Raw genomic sequence first — 17,009 nt, 5'->3', positions numbered from 1 at the left:
AACCAGTGTCAGGCAGCTGCTGCCTAGGCCAATAAGATAATGGGCTGCATCAAAAGGGGCATAGATGCCCATGATAAGAACATAGTCCTACCACTTTACAAATCACTAGTCAGAACACACATGGAGTACTGTGTACAGTTCTGGGCTCCTGTAAACAAGGCAGACATAGCAGAGCTGGAGAGGGTACAGAGGAGGGCAACTAAAGTAATAACTGGAATGGGGCAACTACAGTACCCTGAAAGATGATCAAAATTAGGGTTATTCACTTTAGAAAAAAGACAACTTAGGGGAGACCTAATAACTATGTATAAATATATCAGGGGTCAGTACAGAGATCTCTCCCATCATCTATTTATACCCAGGACTGTGACGAGGGGACATCCTCTGCGTCTGGAGGAAAGAAGGTTCGTACACAAACATATAAGAGGATTCTTTTTGGTAAGAGCAGTGAGACTATGGAACTCTCTGCCTGAGGGGGTGGTGATGGAGAATTCACTGAAAGAGTTCAAAAGGAGCCTGAATGTATTTCTGGAGTGTAATAATATTACAGGCTAGTTACTAGAGATGGGTTGTTGATATAGTCGGAAAGGAATTTTTTTCCCCTAAAGTGAGGAAATTTGTTTCTAACTCACATTTTTTTTTTACCTTCTTCTGGATCAACTTGCGGCATAACAGGCCGAACTGGATGGACAGATGTCTTTTATCAGCCTTATAAACTATGTTACTATTCTGAACCTCCTCTCTGTATGCCTTTTCATCATTTCCCCTGATTAAACCAATCACCATAGTATCATGTGCAAACTTAAGAACTGTGTTTCCTAGCAGCAGCACAGTCATAGATATACAGAGAGTACAAAAAAAGAACACAGTATACAACCTTGAAGAACACTAGTATTAAGCATAATAAGTGCTGAAAAATTACCTAGCTTGACTGACTGAACTCTGTTAGTAAGAAAGTCCAAAATCCAATTACAAAGAAGTGTACTGACTACTGATGGACGAACATCGGCCAGAACGAATTGCAAACGCGATCAAATGTTCGCAAACCGCAAGTTTGCGGGGGCCCCTTTCACTTTAATGGCAGGCGAACCTGTAAAAACTTCAGGTCATTAATGCAGCAACCAAATACTTAGAAGAAGTGCACAAATCGTCCCACAACATGGACAGTGACATACCAGAGGGGAATCAATGGCAAAAATTTCCACAAAAAAATATGTATTTTAATCAGCCATTTTTATGCATCTTAAAAGGGAAACTGTCAAAAAATGTGGCCTGCTGGAGCTTAGAAAATTTTTATTTTAGGCCCCAAACATTAGGCATTTACTGAACAGAAAACATCAAGTGATTATGTGGCTGGAGGTATATTAGACGGTCATTGAATAACAATTTTACTTCAAGCCAGTGGACTACAAGCCCCAAAAATTATTTATTTAATGTACAGAAAAGAACAAGTGATTATGTGGCTGGAGATATATTAGACGGTCATTGGATATCAATTTTACTGCAGGCCAGTACAAATACATGTCAAATACATATGTTTAAAAGAACTAAAAATATTTTTTTTATTAAAAACATTAGACTTCCAGACCGCCAATCAGACCACCATTAGACCCCCAGACCGCCAATCAGACCCCTATTAGACCACCAAACCCCCACTAGACTTCCAAACCACCATATCTGACCCCCAATAGACCTCTCGGCCCCCAATCAGACTCCTATTAGACTTCCAGACCCCCAATCGGACCCCCATTAGACCTCCAAACCCCCAATCAGACCCCCATTAGACCTCCAGCCCCAAATCAGACCCCCACTAGACCTCCAGACCCCCATTAGGCCTCTAGACCCCCATTAGACCTCCAAACCCCCAATCAAATATCCAGACCCCATTAGACCTCTCAGATCCCCCATATCAGACCTCAGATCAGACTTTAAAATAAAATAAATTAACTGACCTTTCCTTCTCCGCTGCCACTCTCCATGTCTGGCAGTCTCCCTGTTCTCTTCTCAGGGCCCATGCTGCAGTCAGCTGACTGCCTGCAGCGTTATGTCACAGTGCGCTCTGTACGTCCTGATGCTGCAGGCAGCCAGGACACAGCAGGTCAGGCCCCGGGAAGGGCGAGCAGGAGGAGGAGAGGAGATGCACTGCATCTTATACATTTAAATATACAGCACCACTGCCAAGGGGAGCCCTTTGGGCCCCCCTGGCTTAGGGGCCCAGTAGCAAGGGCGACCGCTATGACCCCTATAGCTATGCCAGTGGTCACTTAAAGGAAATGTGTCACCAAAAATGTTATCTGCCAGTTAAAACCAGATAGTGACACAATTCCTTTTTTTCAAATCTGTTTTTATTATCTGATTGTACATTACTTTTTATTTTATTTCCCGAACATTATTATGGGGACCGCCATCTTGCCTGAGCTGTTCTTAACAGCATTTAGAAAGCATAAAGAAAAATGCTTTATGGCAGCCCATGGGCCAGAGACATAATGCTCTGGAGCTGACCCTTTTAACTTCTATTGGAGAGTTTTCTTGGCATGCTCTGTGATCTGTACAGAGCTCATTGTACAAGGGAAGAATAGATAAGCTCTGACAATCACCTATTGTGAATGGTGGAACCTGTCTCATCTATACACAGAGGTGATATCATTACAGGCAGGATTAGAATAACAGATAAGCAGATAACTGCAGTAAAGTGATCTGTTCAGACGGACAAGTGGTGCCTTCTATTTGGCTTAGTGGCCAGTGCAAAAACTGCTGAAATTTTTATTTTAGTTTTTTAAATATAGATATTGAGATGGAAAAGTAAAAAAAAAAGTAATCTTTAAAAATCCAGTATATTAATCCCAAAAATACATTCCCTTACATTTTTCTGCTGTTTGCGCAAATGAGCACTTACTATGTGAGGTGACATTTCTTATGCAGTCATAATTCCCCTTCTTCAAGGACTTCACTATGACCTATTGGAGTCGGATAATAATCTTCACCATCTGCTACAGCTCTGCAAAAATGAAAATGATCAAGTGAGGAGGGGTTACATGCATACAGTATGTCCACATATTAGGCGTCAACAACAGGCAGGTGTGTACTTTAGTTTACAGGTACTTATTAATTGTGATATACCTTTCATAGCTTTGCATCCCTTTGGGGATGTCATCTCCTTTGTTTGTTTCTATGGAATGACAATACAGCAATAAAAAAAATGAACAAAGTATAAAAAGAATTGTGAACATTTTTCTTTAGTTATGTTATGCTATTTTATGATGTTTCCTTCTCAATTCAAACCTATTTATAGAATTCTGTTACAATGTACTGTGGGAGTTTAGGTTAAAGTTCAACAGAGCAAATTTGTTGGGTGACAGGTCTGACTGTGGTGTGAAGCTGAACTGCTGTTTCCAAAGGCTAATTGTAACTTCGAAGCAGAGTTTAAATGGAATTAATTACATGAAATCACCTTAAGCTAGTACAACCAGTAAAGGAAAATATTAGCAAATTTAATTTGCAAGGAAATGTGTCAACTGATTTTTATCTGCCAGTTAAAACCAGATAGTAACACAAATCCTTGTTTCTAATCAGTTTTTTATTTTCTGATCACAGATCTTTTTATTCTATTTCCTGAACATGATTATGGGGCGGCCATCTTGCCTGATATGTTCTTAACAGCATTTAGAATTCATTTAGAGATTTACTCCCATGGACCATAGACACAATGGTCAGGGGGGAAACTCATTGACTTCTATGGGAGAGTTTTCTAGGCATGCTCTGTGACCTGTACAGAGGTCACTTTACAAGCAAGGAATAGATAAGCTTTTGAGAATTACTTATTGTTTTTGGTGGATGCTGTGTTATCCTGATATGATGGTGATATGCGTTATTCCAATCCTGTCTTTAATGACAAGCAGATAACTGCAGTAAAGTGATCTGTACAGTACAAGAAATGATGCTTATTATTAGGCTTAGTACCCAAATTGCAGGATTTAGTTTAGTTTTTTTTAAATATGGTAATAATAAGTTAAATGGGGTTGCTCACTTCTGGTTGTTGATGGTGAGGTGCTACTGACTTGAATTGAGGACACCCTGTCTCAATCAATAAAGTAGGTAAATGAAACGGTGTAAGCGAGCACTCGCACTATGGCATCATTTAAATACATTTTATTTGTTATAGATATAAAATCTCAATTGTAAAATCCAATAGCACATTAAAAATTCAATAGCACATTGTCATGGCGGACAAACACTCAGACACACAGAAAAACCACCAACCAGGCTCTGAGCGAGAAGCAGGGGAAGGGTCACCTCCTAGCTAATCCCTGACCTCTCTCTCTGCACTGCTCAGCCCACAGGCAGACCTTGGTGGTAGGAATGCTGTGTCCTCGTGCCTGGGCTAATACACCCTAAATTCCCTGAGATGGTGAAAAGGGGAAATAGGAGCAGCCTGCTCGCACAGAACCTGGATGGGAGAGAAGATACCAACACAACTAAAACAGCAAACAACAAGAACAGAAACCACACTTAACTTATCAGAGCTGGGACAGAAAACCTTCCTTCCTTCCTTGCTTGCTTGCTTCCTAGGCCAGACTGATTTCTATAACCCACTCAGAGCACTGGAATTGAGAGCCATTTAAACTAATAACCCCACCCAGTGCACCTGATGGGAGGCAGATCCAGCACGACTCCAAAACAAACACTAAACACGTGCTGCTATTCTGGCCGACCTCCGCACATAGTCAGAGCCGGGCATGACACACATATAAAATTCAATAACACATAAAATTCCTTGCAATTGGTCGGCCGACCCTGAAAATAACGGCAAGTATACAAGAAACCACAGTGTGAATTAATAGCATTAGCAGCAATAATTAGTTGGATATTTCAATAGCAGCATACAATTATCAAAGTGCCATCAATAGTGATCCGCAACTGGTGACATAAAATAGTGCATAAAGGTGCAATGAATTATTAAAATAGTCCCTTTAGGATTGTTTTAACAAGTGTCCAGCAAAAAATTCTGTGTGAGGTGTGTGACCCCTTGGTCATTAGTATCCAAAAAATAATAGCATATTGTGAATATAACACTTCAAATAAATATAACACTTCAAAAATATGGTTGTGTCAAAATATAGGGCACCTGATGATTAGCTGCACATTGATAAATGCTGAGATGCTTTTGTATCCTTCTGTATCTATTGGATATGACCGCTTGTAATAAATCGTCCTAATAGGTGTATCATCCAAGTAATCAATATCACAGTGCATCCAGTGTAATTAATAATCGAATGTAACACTGGTATAATATGCGGATAGTCTGTATCGTCTTGTTTAGTGGTGCGCTTACATGAAAGATCTATATCATCGGCACAGCAATTTCCTTTGTATATTCCAACTAGTCTCAGATATTTAGGAGAGATCACTCTTACCTCCTGTCGGTCTTATTAGGAAATACTGTTAGTGTGGTAGCCCAGGTGGTGAGCTGGAGACGCCACAACGCTCCCACGCCTCACTCCTCGTGTTCTCTGACGACCGCACCAGGTATTGTGATGTAATGAGTGAGACTTTTGTTTGGTAAGCGCAATCGCTTTGGTAGTAAATCGATTCAGTTTTCGGATGTAACCAATATTCGGATCATACGAACTTATGAGTTTGCATGGCCATGCATATAGAGTTTATTCCAGTGGAGGTATTTATCAAAGTGTCCAATATACCAGACGTGTTTCGAGATGATTCCACATCCCTTCCTCAGTGGTCATATCCGGCACTCCAAACCTCCTTCTTTTTAACTTTTAAGCTCCTCCATAAACTATGGTGGTACGATCCAGAATTGGATTCTGATTTTCAACTTTAATGCGATTTTGTTGAGGTTTTTTTGTATGAATGCGTTTTTTCGTGTATTCGATCATTCGCACTGCGATATATAACTGTATGTCATAAAAACTTGATCCGATATTTGATATATCATAAGATCGGTATATCATTAAAATCCTGCATTAAGATAAATTTAAAATACATATGGGTCTTAACAGTATAAGATCAGAAGAGTTGCACTCAGTCCCCTCAATACATAAACTTGTGTAGAATCCTTTGGATTGTGGAATTCGCCGGGAGGTCCCAAACCAGAAGGCGAGTCCCAGTGCCGATAAACGGCCAGACATGCGACTCGCCATCGGGGATGGGACCTAGACCTTATAAAAACCCAAACAACTCCATATCAGAATTCAATCCAAATGGTAGTAGGGATACAAAGTCATATATCTGTCTGGATTCCACTCTAGACATTTTCTGAATGAAGTCACCTCCTCTCCAATGTTGATTTACCTTTTCTAGCCCCATACATTTTATGTCCCATGGATTGCTATTGTGTACTTCTTTATAATGTTTCGATAGTGACTGCTTGTCATATCCTTTTTTTAATGTTTATGGTTATGACAAGCATTCACTATCGAAATGTGTGAATGGACTCTTACTGAAAGCAGATAATTGAATAATTATGTACTCTGCACACCTTGGATCCAGTGTGGGTGCCTGTGAGAGTGGTTTAGACAGTATAAGTTAAATTCACGGCACTCCAGATATCAGATAGAAAAATATCCCGAACGTTTCGGTCTGTGCGACCTTCTTCAGCGGGGTCTGAAGGCAGAGAGAGTATAGGCGTGTGCTGGATGTGATCCATCTGATATGGCATAAATACTATATGTAAATGAATTTGCACTGGATGTATACCAAACAGCATTCTGTTTATTAAGAATTAAATGAGACTATTTATCTTGCATCAACTTTTGGAGTGCCGTGGATTTAACTTATACTGTCTTACTGAAAGCATACTGACACATACCGTACTTTTCACATAAATATACAGGGTGAATTTGTGAAGGCTTCTATGTAGGTTTTCTGGTGTATGACTGATTGAAAGATTGAAATGTTTTCACAAACCCAATTTGTAAAAATATTTGTGACTTTTTCCTCATTTATGCCAGTTGGACATTCACCAGGAGAGGATGGGGCCAATGCAGCCCAACAGATTAAAATTTGATTAGATTTAAGAAAGCTGGTGTATACCTGGAATGTACCTTGCTGGTGTAAATTTCCATTTCTGATGAGCAGACCCCAGAGTTGCACCAAGATTACTACAAGACATTCACCTCTTAATGCTCATAGTACACTAGTAGACTATGTATTGACTGGTGTATGGAATGTTCAATCATCTTATCAAAAATGTATCAAAAGATCTACACTACGTGCAGAATTATTAGGCAAATGAGTATTTTGACCACATCATCCTCTTTATGCATGTTGTCTTACTCCAAGCTGTATAGGCTCGAAAGCCTATTACCAATTAAGCATATTAGGTGATGTGCATCTCTGTAATGAGAAGGGGTGTGGTCTAATGACATCAACACCCTATATCAGGTGTGCATAATTATTAGGCAACTTCCTTTCCTTTGGCAAAATGGGTCAAAAGAAGGACTTGACAGGCTCAGAAAAGTCAAAAATAGTGAGATATCTTGCAGAGGGATGCAGCACTCTTAAAATTGCAAAGCTTCTGAAGCGTGATCATCGAACAATCAAGCGTTTCATTCAAAATAGTCAACAGGGTCGCAAGAAGCGTGTGGAAAAACCAAGGTGCAAACTAACTGCCCATGAACTGAGAAAAGTCAAGCGTGCAGCTGCCAAGATGCCACTTGCCACCAGTTTGGCCATATTTCAGAGCTGCAACATCACTGGAGTGCCCAAAAGCACAAGGTGTGCAATACTCAGAGACATGGCCAAGGTAAGAAAGGCTGAAAGACGACCACCACTGAACAAGACACACAAGCTAAAACGTCAAGACTGGGCCAAGAAATATCTCAAGACTGATTTTTCTAAGGTTTTATGGACTGATGAAATGAGAGTGAGTCTTGATGGGCCAGATGGCTGGATTGGTAAAGGGCAGAGAGCTCCAGTCCGACTCAGACGCCAGCAAGGTGGAGGTGGAGTACTGGTTTGGGCTGGTATCATCAAAGATGAGCTTGTGGGGCCTTTTTGGGTTGAGGATGGAGTCAAGCTCAACTCCCAGTCCTACTGCCAGTTTCTGGAAGACACCTTCTTCAAGCAGTGGTACAGGAAGAAGTCTGCAAGGTAAGAAAAACATGATTTTCATGCATGACAATGCTCCATCACAGGCGTCCAAGTACTCCACAACGTGGCTGGCAAGAAAGGGTATAAAAGAAGAAAATCTAATGACATGGCCTCCTTGTTCACCTGATCTGAACCCCATTGAGAACCTGTGGTCCATCATCAAATGTGAGATTTACAAGGAGGGAAAACAGTACACCTCTCTGAACAGTGTCTGGGAGGCTGTGGTTGCTGCTGCACGCAATGTTGATGGTGAACAGATCAAAACACTGACAGAATCCATGGATGGCAGGCTTTTGAGTGTCCTTGCAAAGAAAGGTGGTTATATTGGCCACTGATTTGTTTTTGTTTTGTTTTTGAATGTCAGAAATGTATATTTGTGAATGTTGAGATGTTATATTGGTTTCACTGGTAAAAATAAATAATTGAAATGGGTATATATTTGTTTTTTGTTAAGTTGCCTAATAATTATGTACAGTAATAGTCACCTGCACACACAGATATCCCCCTAAAATAGCTAAAACTAAAAACAAACTAAAAACTACTTCCAAAAATATTCAGCTTTGATATTAATGAGTTTTTTAGGTTCATTGAGAACATGGTTGTTGTTCAATAATAAAATGAATCCTCAAAAATACAACTTGCCTAATAATTCTGCACTCCCTGTATATTTTTAGGTATTTTATTGATTATAATGGATCTAATACCACTTTTTAAAAAAAATTGAGATTACATGAGCAGATGAGGTAGACGATTGTCAGAACAAAACGTTCAGTGGAGGAGACCGCTGCTGTTACATGCAGTGAACTCCACAGTATAGGATAGAGTACTCACTTAGGCCATTGCTCGTCCCCATACAGATTCATTATTTGCAGGCAGCAGACCGCGATTAGATGGCACAATCTGCCACCGGCAAATTATTTTTTTAGCCTGCTTAAAAATTGCAATTGTCTGATGGACAAGTGTTTGCTCATTCATCAGGTAATCTGCACTTTTACACAGGCAGATCATCGCTAACAAGCACTCCTACTAATACTTGTTAGCTATGATCTGCCCGACTATCGCTAGGTCTAATACAAGCTTTATATAGGGATTACGGCATAAAAATCCATCCTGTATACAGTCACACATTGTTTTTAATCCTATAGCCCACATGCTATATTGGACTTAATCACTCCTTTTTTTTTTTCTATTTTTAGGGTACAGCAGGACTTAATGGGAGGAATGGACTTAAAGGATCCAAAGGAGACAGAGGTCTACAGGGACAAAAAGGAGAACCGGTAAAATGAATATATTACATTTTTACACATCATACAGGGAACATATTGGCATTCCTAGGCGTGTATATATGTATATATATATATATATATATATATATATATATAAGATATTTATATATCTATTGTTGATATATATATATATATATATATATATATATATATATATATACAGTACAGACCAAAAGTTTGGACACATCTTCTCATTCAAAGAGTTTTCTTTATTTTCATGACTATGAAAATTGTAGATTCACACTGAAGGCATCAAAACTATGAATTAACACATGTGGAATTATATACATAACAAAAAAGTGTCAAACAACTGAAAATATGTCATATTCTAGGTTCTTCAAAGTAGCCACCTTTTGCTTTGATTACTGCTTTGCACACTCTTGGCATTCTCTTGATGAGCTTCAAGAGGTAGTCACCTGAAATGGTCTTCCAACAGTCTTGAAGGAGTTCCCAGAGATGCCTTCACTCTGCGGTCCAGCTCACCCCAAACCATCTCGATTGGGTTCAGGTCCGGTGACTGTGGAGGCCAGGTCATCTGGCGCAGCACCCCATCACTCTCCTTCGTGGTCAAATAGCCCTTACACAGCCTGAAGCAGTTTCAAGGAAAAACAGTCACCTTGCATCTGGTGCTTGTTCACACCAGGCTGCAGCACATAAGTCCTTGAAGTGGTGAAGCAGAAGTCCACGTGCTGAGACTGCTGGTTGGGTTTTTATCCCAAACTAAAAACCCGGCCTGGAACGTGGGGAACAGCCACCCACCCTGCACTTTGGCTGCTCCCAGTAAGAGCCGGCCCGGATTGGCTTTACAGCCACACTAAATAATAAATAGTGTCAGTTAGCACTAGCTGCCACTGACATTTAAAATTACCGTCTCTTACCTCACTGAGGCCAGGAACCTTGGTGACAGTGGCGTAACTACCGGGGAAGCAGGGGAAGCAGCTGCTTCGGGGCCCGGGCTGCCAAGGGGGCCCGGCGCCCCGGCAGCGTGTGTGACAGTTTATTTTCAAGTTAGTTAAAATATCGTGTTCAGGGCCCCTTCACAGCAGCCGCTAGTGTGATCTAATTTTACTGTCTGCTAAAGTCTCCTGGTCTGGGATTCGAACCCACAACCTCCAATCTATTAGTGAATCAGTGGCAAAGCATTTACCCTCACAGCCATAAAGGCTGCATTACAACTGACTGTAAAAAAAAAAAAATAAATACATCTATACACATGACAGCTGCCCAAACACACCTAGCACTGCTATATCTGTATATGACAGCTGTCCCTGCACACTCAGCTCTGCTATATCTCTATATATGACAGCTGCCCCAGCAAACCCAGCTCTACTACATCTATACACATGACAGCTGCCAAAACACAGCCAGCTCTGCTACATCTATACACATGACAGCTGCCCCCAACACACCAGGCACTGCTATATCTCTATATGACAGCTGTCCCTGCACACTCAGCTCTGCTATATCTCTATATATGACAGCTGCCCCAGCAAACCCAGCTCTACTACATCTATACACATGACAGCTGCCGAAACACAGCCAGCTCTGCTACATCTATACACATGACAGCTGCCCCCAACACACCAGCACTGCTATATATCTATATGACAGCTGTCCCAGCACACTCAGCTCTGCTATATCTCTATATATGACAGCTGCCCCAGCAAACCCAGCTCTACTACATCTATACACATGACAGCTGCCGAAACACAGCCAGCTCTGCTACATCTATACACATGACAGCTGCCCCCAACACACCAGCACTGCTATATATCTATATGACAGCTGTCCCAGCACACTCAGCTCTGCTATATCTCTATATATGACAGCTGCCCCAGCAAACCCAGCTCTACTACATCTATACACATGACAGATGCCTAAACACACCCAGCTCTGCTACATCTATACACATGACAGCTGCACCAGCACACTCAGCTCTGCTATATCTCTATATATGACAGCTGCACCAGCAAACCCAGCTCTACTACATCTATACATGACAGATGCCCAAACACACCCAGCTCTACTACATCTATACACATGACAGCTGCCGAAACACAGCCAGCTCTGCTACATCTATACACATGACAGCTGCCCCCAACACACCAGCACTGCTATATATCTATATGACAGCTGTCCCAGCACGCTCAGCTCTGCTATATCTCTATATATGACAGTTGCCCCAGCAAACCCAGCTCTACTACATCTATACACATGACAGATGCCTAAACACACCCAGCTCTGCTACATCTATACACATGACAGCTATCATATATATAGAGATAAAGCAGAGCTGAGTGTGCTGGAACAGCTGTCATATAGAGATATATCTGAGATACTGCTATATCTGTATATGACAGCTGTCTCAGCACATTCAGCTCTGCTACATCTCTATATATGAGCAGCTGCCATGTGTATAGATGTACACTTAGCCAGCTATAACAGTAGAAGTCTCATATTTTTTCAGTCAGCATCAAGGCAGCTCCTATGGTCTAGTGGTTAGCTGCTCTGCCTCTGAAGCAGAAGGTCGTGGGTTCGAATCCCAGCAGACTCTTTTCTGAAATACAAGCACTGAGTCCATATAAGGACATACAAGGCGGGACACAGGAAGAGGCTGCATCGCATCGCTGACATGGAGGTAAGTAGAAGTGTTTATTATTTTTTTTTTAATACCCGACTGTTACTGCCATGGGGGAGCGGAAGGCACCTGATACTGGAACATGGGGGGGAGTGGGGTTGGCACCTGATACTGGCATGGGGGGGGGGGGAGAGAGGCACCTGATACTGGCATGGGGGGGGGGAGGGAGAGAGGCACTTGATACTGGCACTTTTTTTGTGGTGGTGGTGGGGGGGAAGATGGCACTATGATACTGGGCACCTGATACTGGCACCTGGAGGGGAGAGGGGGGGTTGGCACTTGATACTGGCACATGGGGAGGGGGGAGGGAGAGAGGCACTTGATATTGGCACTTTTTAGTGGGGGGGGGGGGAGATGGCACTATGATACTGGGACATGGGGGGGAGGAGAGAGGCACTTGATACTGGCATGTGAGGGGGGGGGTTGGCACTATGATACTGGCACATGGGGGGAGAGGCACTTAATACTGGCACTTTTTTGCGGGGGAGATGGCACTATGATACTGGCACATGGGGGGAAGAGAGAGGCACTTGATACTGGCACATGGGGGGTGGGAAGGAGAGAGGCACTTGATACTGGCACATGGGGGGAGATGGCACTATGATACTGGGACATGTGGGGGGGGGAGAGGCACTTGATACTGGCACATTATTGGGGGGCATTATGGGGGACACTAGGCCGGCAGCCTATCAGAGGCCGGACCCTGAGGGGCATCTACTGGGGCACTATATATGGGGCATTTTATACTGGTACATTTTGGGGGGCACTAGCAGGAAGGGGGGAGAGGAGCACTATGGGGGAATTTACTGGGGGCACTATATAGGGGTATTTTATACTGGCACATTATGGGGGCACTATGGGGACATTAGCTCAACTGGGGGCATTACAAGGGTGTATTTTTTGCACTGTCACATTATAAGGAGAATTATTACTACTGGGGGGGGGGGGCATTATGGTGGGTTTTATTACTGCCCCATGGTATGACCCCCTAGTAGCAGCACCGGCCTCTCCCTGCTTTGCTATCCCTCTGCCCCTTCTCCAAATCCTTATTATAAAATCTTTCTCATTAGGATAAAACACAACATCAGCTCCGCCGAGCCCCCGGCCAAAGTGTGGAAGTGGCGTCCGAGATCCCCAAGGGCCGAGCCAAGTAACTGTAAGTGTTCATGTGGAGTATGTTTATGTTATGCACATATAGCCTACACTGTGCCCCACAATATACAGTATACCGCTACACTGTGCCCCACAATGTACAGTATACCTCTATACTGTGCCCCACAATGTACAGTATACCTCTATACTGTGCCCCACAATGTACAGTATACTGCTACACTGTGCCCCACAATATACAGTATACCTCTACACTGTGCCTCACAATATACAGTATACTGCTACTGTGCCACACAATATACAGTATACCTCTACACTGTGCCCCACAATATACAGTATACCGCTACACTGTGCCACACAATATACAGTATACCTCTACACTGTGCCTCACAATATACCGCTACACTGTGCCACACAATATACAGTATACCGCTACACTGTGCCTCACAATATACCTCAACACTGTGCCACACAATATACAGTATACCGCTACACTGTGCCTCACAATATACCTCTACACTGTGCCACACAATATACAGTATACCGCTACACTGTGCCACACAATATACAGTATACCTCTATACTGTGCCACACAATATACAGTATACCGCTACACTGTGCCCCACAATATACAGTATACCTCTACACTGTGCCACACAATATACAGTATACCGCTACACTGTGCCACACAATATACAGTATACCTCTATACTGTGCCACACAATATACAGTATACCGCTACACTGTGCCCCACAATATACAGTATACCTCTACACTGTGCCACACAATATACAGTATACCGCTACACTGTGCCACACAATATACAGTATACCTCTATACTGTGCCACACAATATACAGTATACCGCTACACTGTGCCAAAGGAGTGGGGTTTACACAGGAGGAGGGAGGTGCGAAGCGCGCTGAGGGGGGCCCTTACAAATATTTGCTGTGGGGCCCAGTCACTTCTAGTTACGCCCCTGCTTGGTGACACATATCTTCCGTCAATGACGGCCCCTTGCGCTTTCCTACAATATATTTATATAATCTTTGATATAAATATATATAGATATAGCAATAATAATAGACTGTAGACTTGTATTTGTGTAATAAATTCCTTTATTGTTATAATACAGTTTATAGTCTGTTTGTCGCTGTAATAATCTGTCACTTGAAGTTCACAAAAAGGTAAAGCAACAGGTAGTTAGTATTGATAGTATTATAAATAGGCGGAGTCACCAATAGACGATTCCCGCCTATTTATGAATATTAATTATTGATGTTAACCCAAAATATTAATAATTAATATTTCCTTTCACAAGGAGCTCAGTACAAACACTAGAACTTAAAGGGGTTGTCCGAGATTTTGATACTGATGACCCATCCTCAGGATAGTTTATCAGTATCTGATCAGTCAGCGTCCCACATCTGGGACCCCCGCCGATCAGCTGTTTGATAAGGCAATGGCGCTCCTGTGAGAGCTGCAGCCTTCTCACTGCTTACCAAGCACAGCGTCGTACATTGTATTGCAGCTGTGCTTGGTATCGCACTCAGCCACACTGATGTGAATGGAGCACTGATGCCTTCTTAAACAGCTGAATATAGGTCATCAATATCAAAATCTCGGAAAACTCCTTAAAAGACGGTTACCCAGTTGAATTCTATTTTTGTGAGACAACTGCAGGGACATTGTTACAATAATCGAAAAAAAAGTTACACTTTCTTAACCCAACAACCCCCTTTTCCCCCAAATCCAGCGCCGCTGCTCAGCCCCTTCAGCCTGGCTGCAGCAGTGAGGTACTGTTTAGCCACAATAATGACATCCCTTATACCGCTGCAGCCAATCCCTGAAAGGACTGAAACGTCACATGGACACATATTAATTAACACAGCTATATTTGGACTTTACTCTATGATTGCTGTTATAGTTTCTTCAATGTACCTATAGACCTCTCAATGCAATTTCAGCCTGACTGCGCCATTAGCTGCCTTGACAGGGTCGGAAATAGGTGTAGGTACCAGTTGTGGATATGCCATAAATGTAAAAAAAAAATCTACAGTAACTTTTGATTTATTACTATATGTAAAGGTTTGTGCAGCCAGTACATGTTGATGACTTATCAGTAAGTATATATCATCAATATCTCATCGGTGGGGTCCAACTCCACCTCCGCCGATAAGCTGTTTGAAGAGCACCACTTCCTCTTCAAGATTACACTGTGCTGCGGCTGCAAGTGAGAAAGTGACATGACGCACAGTGTAATCTTGAAGAGGAAGTTGTGCTGCAACACGCCCTACCCCCTCTTCAAACAGCTGATTGACAGGTGTGTCGGGAGCCGAACCCCCCACTGATCAGATATTGATTACCTAAACTGAGGATAGGTCATCAATATGTACTGGCTGCACAACCCTCTTAATATTTATGGTATAGGACTATAGGTGGATTTTCTCACTTTTAAGAATGCAGTAAACAATGTATGTACATATGCTATATTAGAATATAAAGATTAGGTTATATGCTGACTGTTTCCTTCAATATGTATTGTTACGTAAGGCAGATATGGATGTATTATAAACCTTATGGGTTAATTTCTGTTTTATCCAAATGTATGGGTTAATGTTGACAAGATGCTACATGAACATCCAGGGAGTTCTACATTTAAGATTTTTGGTTCACTTATCCAGCTAATTATCTCTCTAGATGTTTCTTTTCCAGATCTGATATGTTCTGTCATCTTGCTTGCTTATTACACATCATCTGTGCTTTACAGTAAACATTTTTGCAGATCTCAAATAAGTTATGTAGGACTGTTTGTTGGGAAATTTCTATTACGATTTAACTTTTAGAATAAAATGGAAGGAAAACAGTATGTGAAAACCAGTTGCTGAAGTGTTCTGGTATAAATTATTCCATACAGACTTGTATACTATATAGATATACAGTATGTGTCCTGTTGACACTAAATCATTTTGACCAGGAAACTTTCTATTAATAAAATACCATTTACATCTAGATAAATTGTCCATCAGGAGTATACTGCCCATTTGGACATAAAATAGGCTGTCTCATAACAAAGAATTAGCCATTATTCACAGAATAACGGATGTGTCTGGAGATAGGGAATTCCACTGAACATGAGAACGGGACTCTGTGTTCTCCTATTTGAATGTAGCGGTGGTAACGTATGTGCGTTGTCCCTTCATTAAAATCTATGGGACTACCAGTGTTAGCCAAAAACAAGCACTCGCCTATTTTCACCAATTCCATAGAGCTAAATGGAGTTTTATACAGGGCCCCAATTTGCCTGATCAGCAGTGACTCTAGCAGTGGGATACTCACCATTCAGACACTTAGCTCCTATGCTGTGAATAGAGGATACAGTCAGCTCCATAAATAGTGGGACATTGACACAAGAGTAACATTTTTGTCTCTATACACCACTACAATGGATTTTAAATGAAACATACAAGATGTGCTCTAACTGCAGACTGTCAGCTTTAATTTGAGGGTATTTACATCCAAATCAGGTGAACGGTGTAGGAATTGCAACAGTTTGCATATGTGCCTCCCACTTGTTAAGGAACCAAAAGTAATGGGACAGAACAATAATCATAAATCAAACTTTCCATTTTTAATACTTGGTTGCAAATCCTTTGCATTCAATTACAGCCTGAAGTCTGGAACAGCATAGACATCACCAGGCGTTGGGTTTCATTCCTGGTGATGCTCTGCCGGGCCTCTACTGCAACTGTCTTCAGTTCCTGCTTGTTCTTGGGGCATTTTCCCTTCAGTTTTGTCTTCAGCAAGTGAAATGCATGCTCAATCGGATTCAGCTCAGCTGATTGACTTGGGCATTTGATAACATTC

The 17,009-nt window shown here is 41.8% G+C and overlaps 1 protein-coding gene across 1 annotated transcript in view; it reads left to right on the top strand.

Annotated features, from left to right (window-relative positions):
• LOC122925784 (collagen alpha-1(VII) chain-like) overlaps positions 1-17,009 on the top strand; it is a 556,601-nt gene that overhangs the window by 380,234 nt on the left and 159,358 nt on the right. The window contains 1 exon segment of the mRNA XM_044277135.1: positions 9,306-9,386. Coding sequence (XP_044133070.1) covers positions 9,306-9,386 — 81 coding nt within the window.

Source organism: Bufo gargarizans, chromosome 2 (assembly GCF_014858855.1).
Source record: "Bufo gargarizans isolate SCDJY-AF-19 chromosome 2, ASM1485885v1, whole genome shotgun sequence".
NCBI classification, from domain to species: Eukaryota; Metazoa; Chordata; class Amphibia; order Anura; family Bufonidae; genus Bufo; species Bufo gargarizans.
The sequence above is the reverse complement of the archived record's forward strand: the minus strand, read 5'-3'. Positions and strand labels throughout refer to the sequence as shown.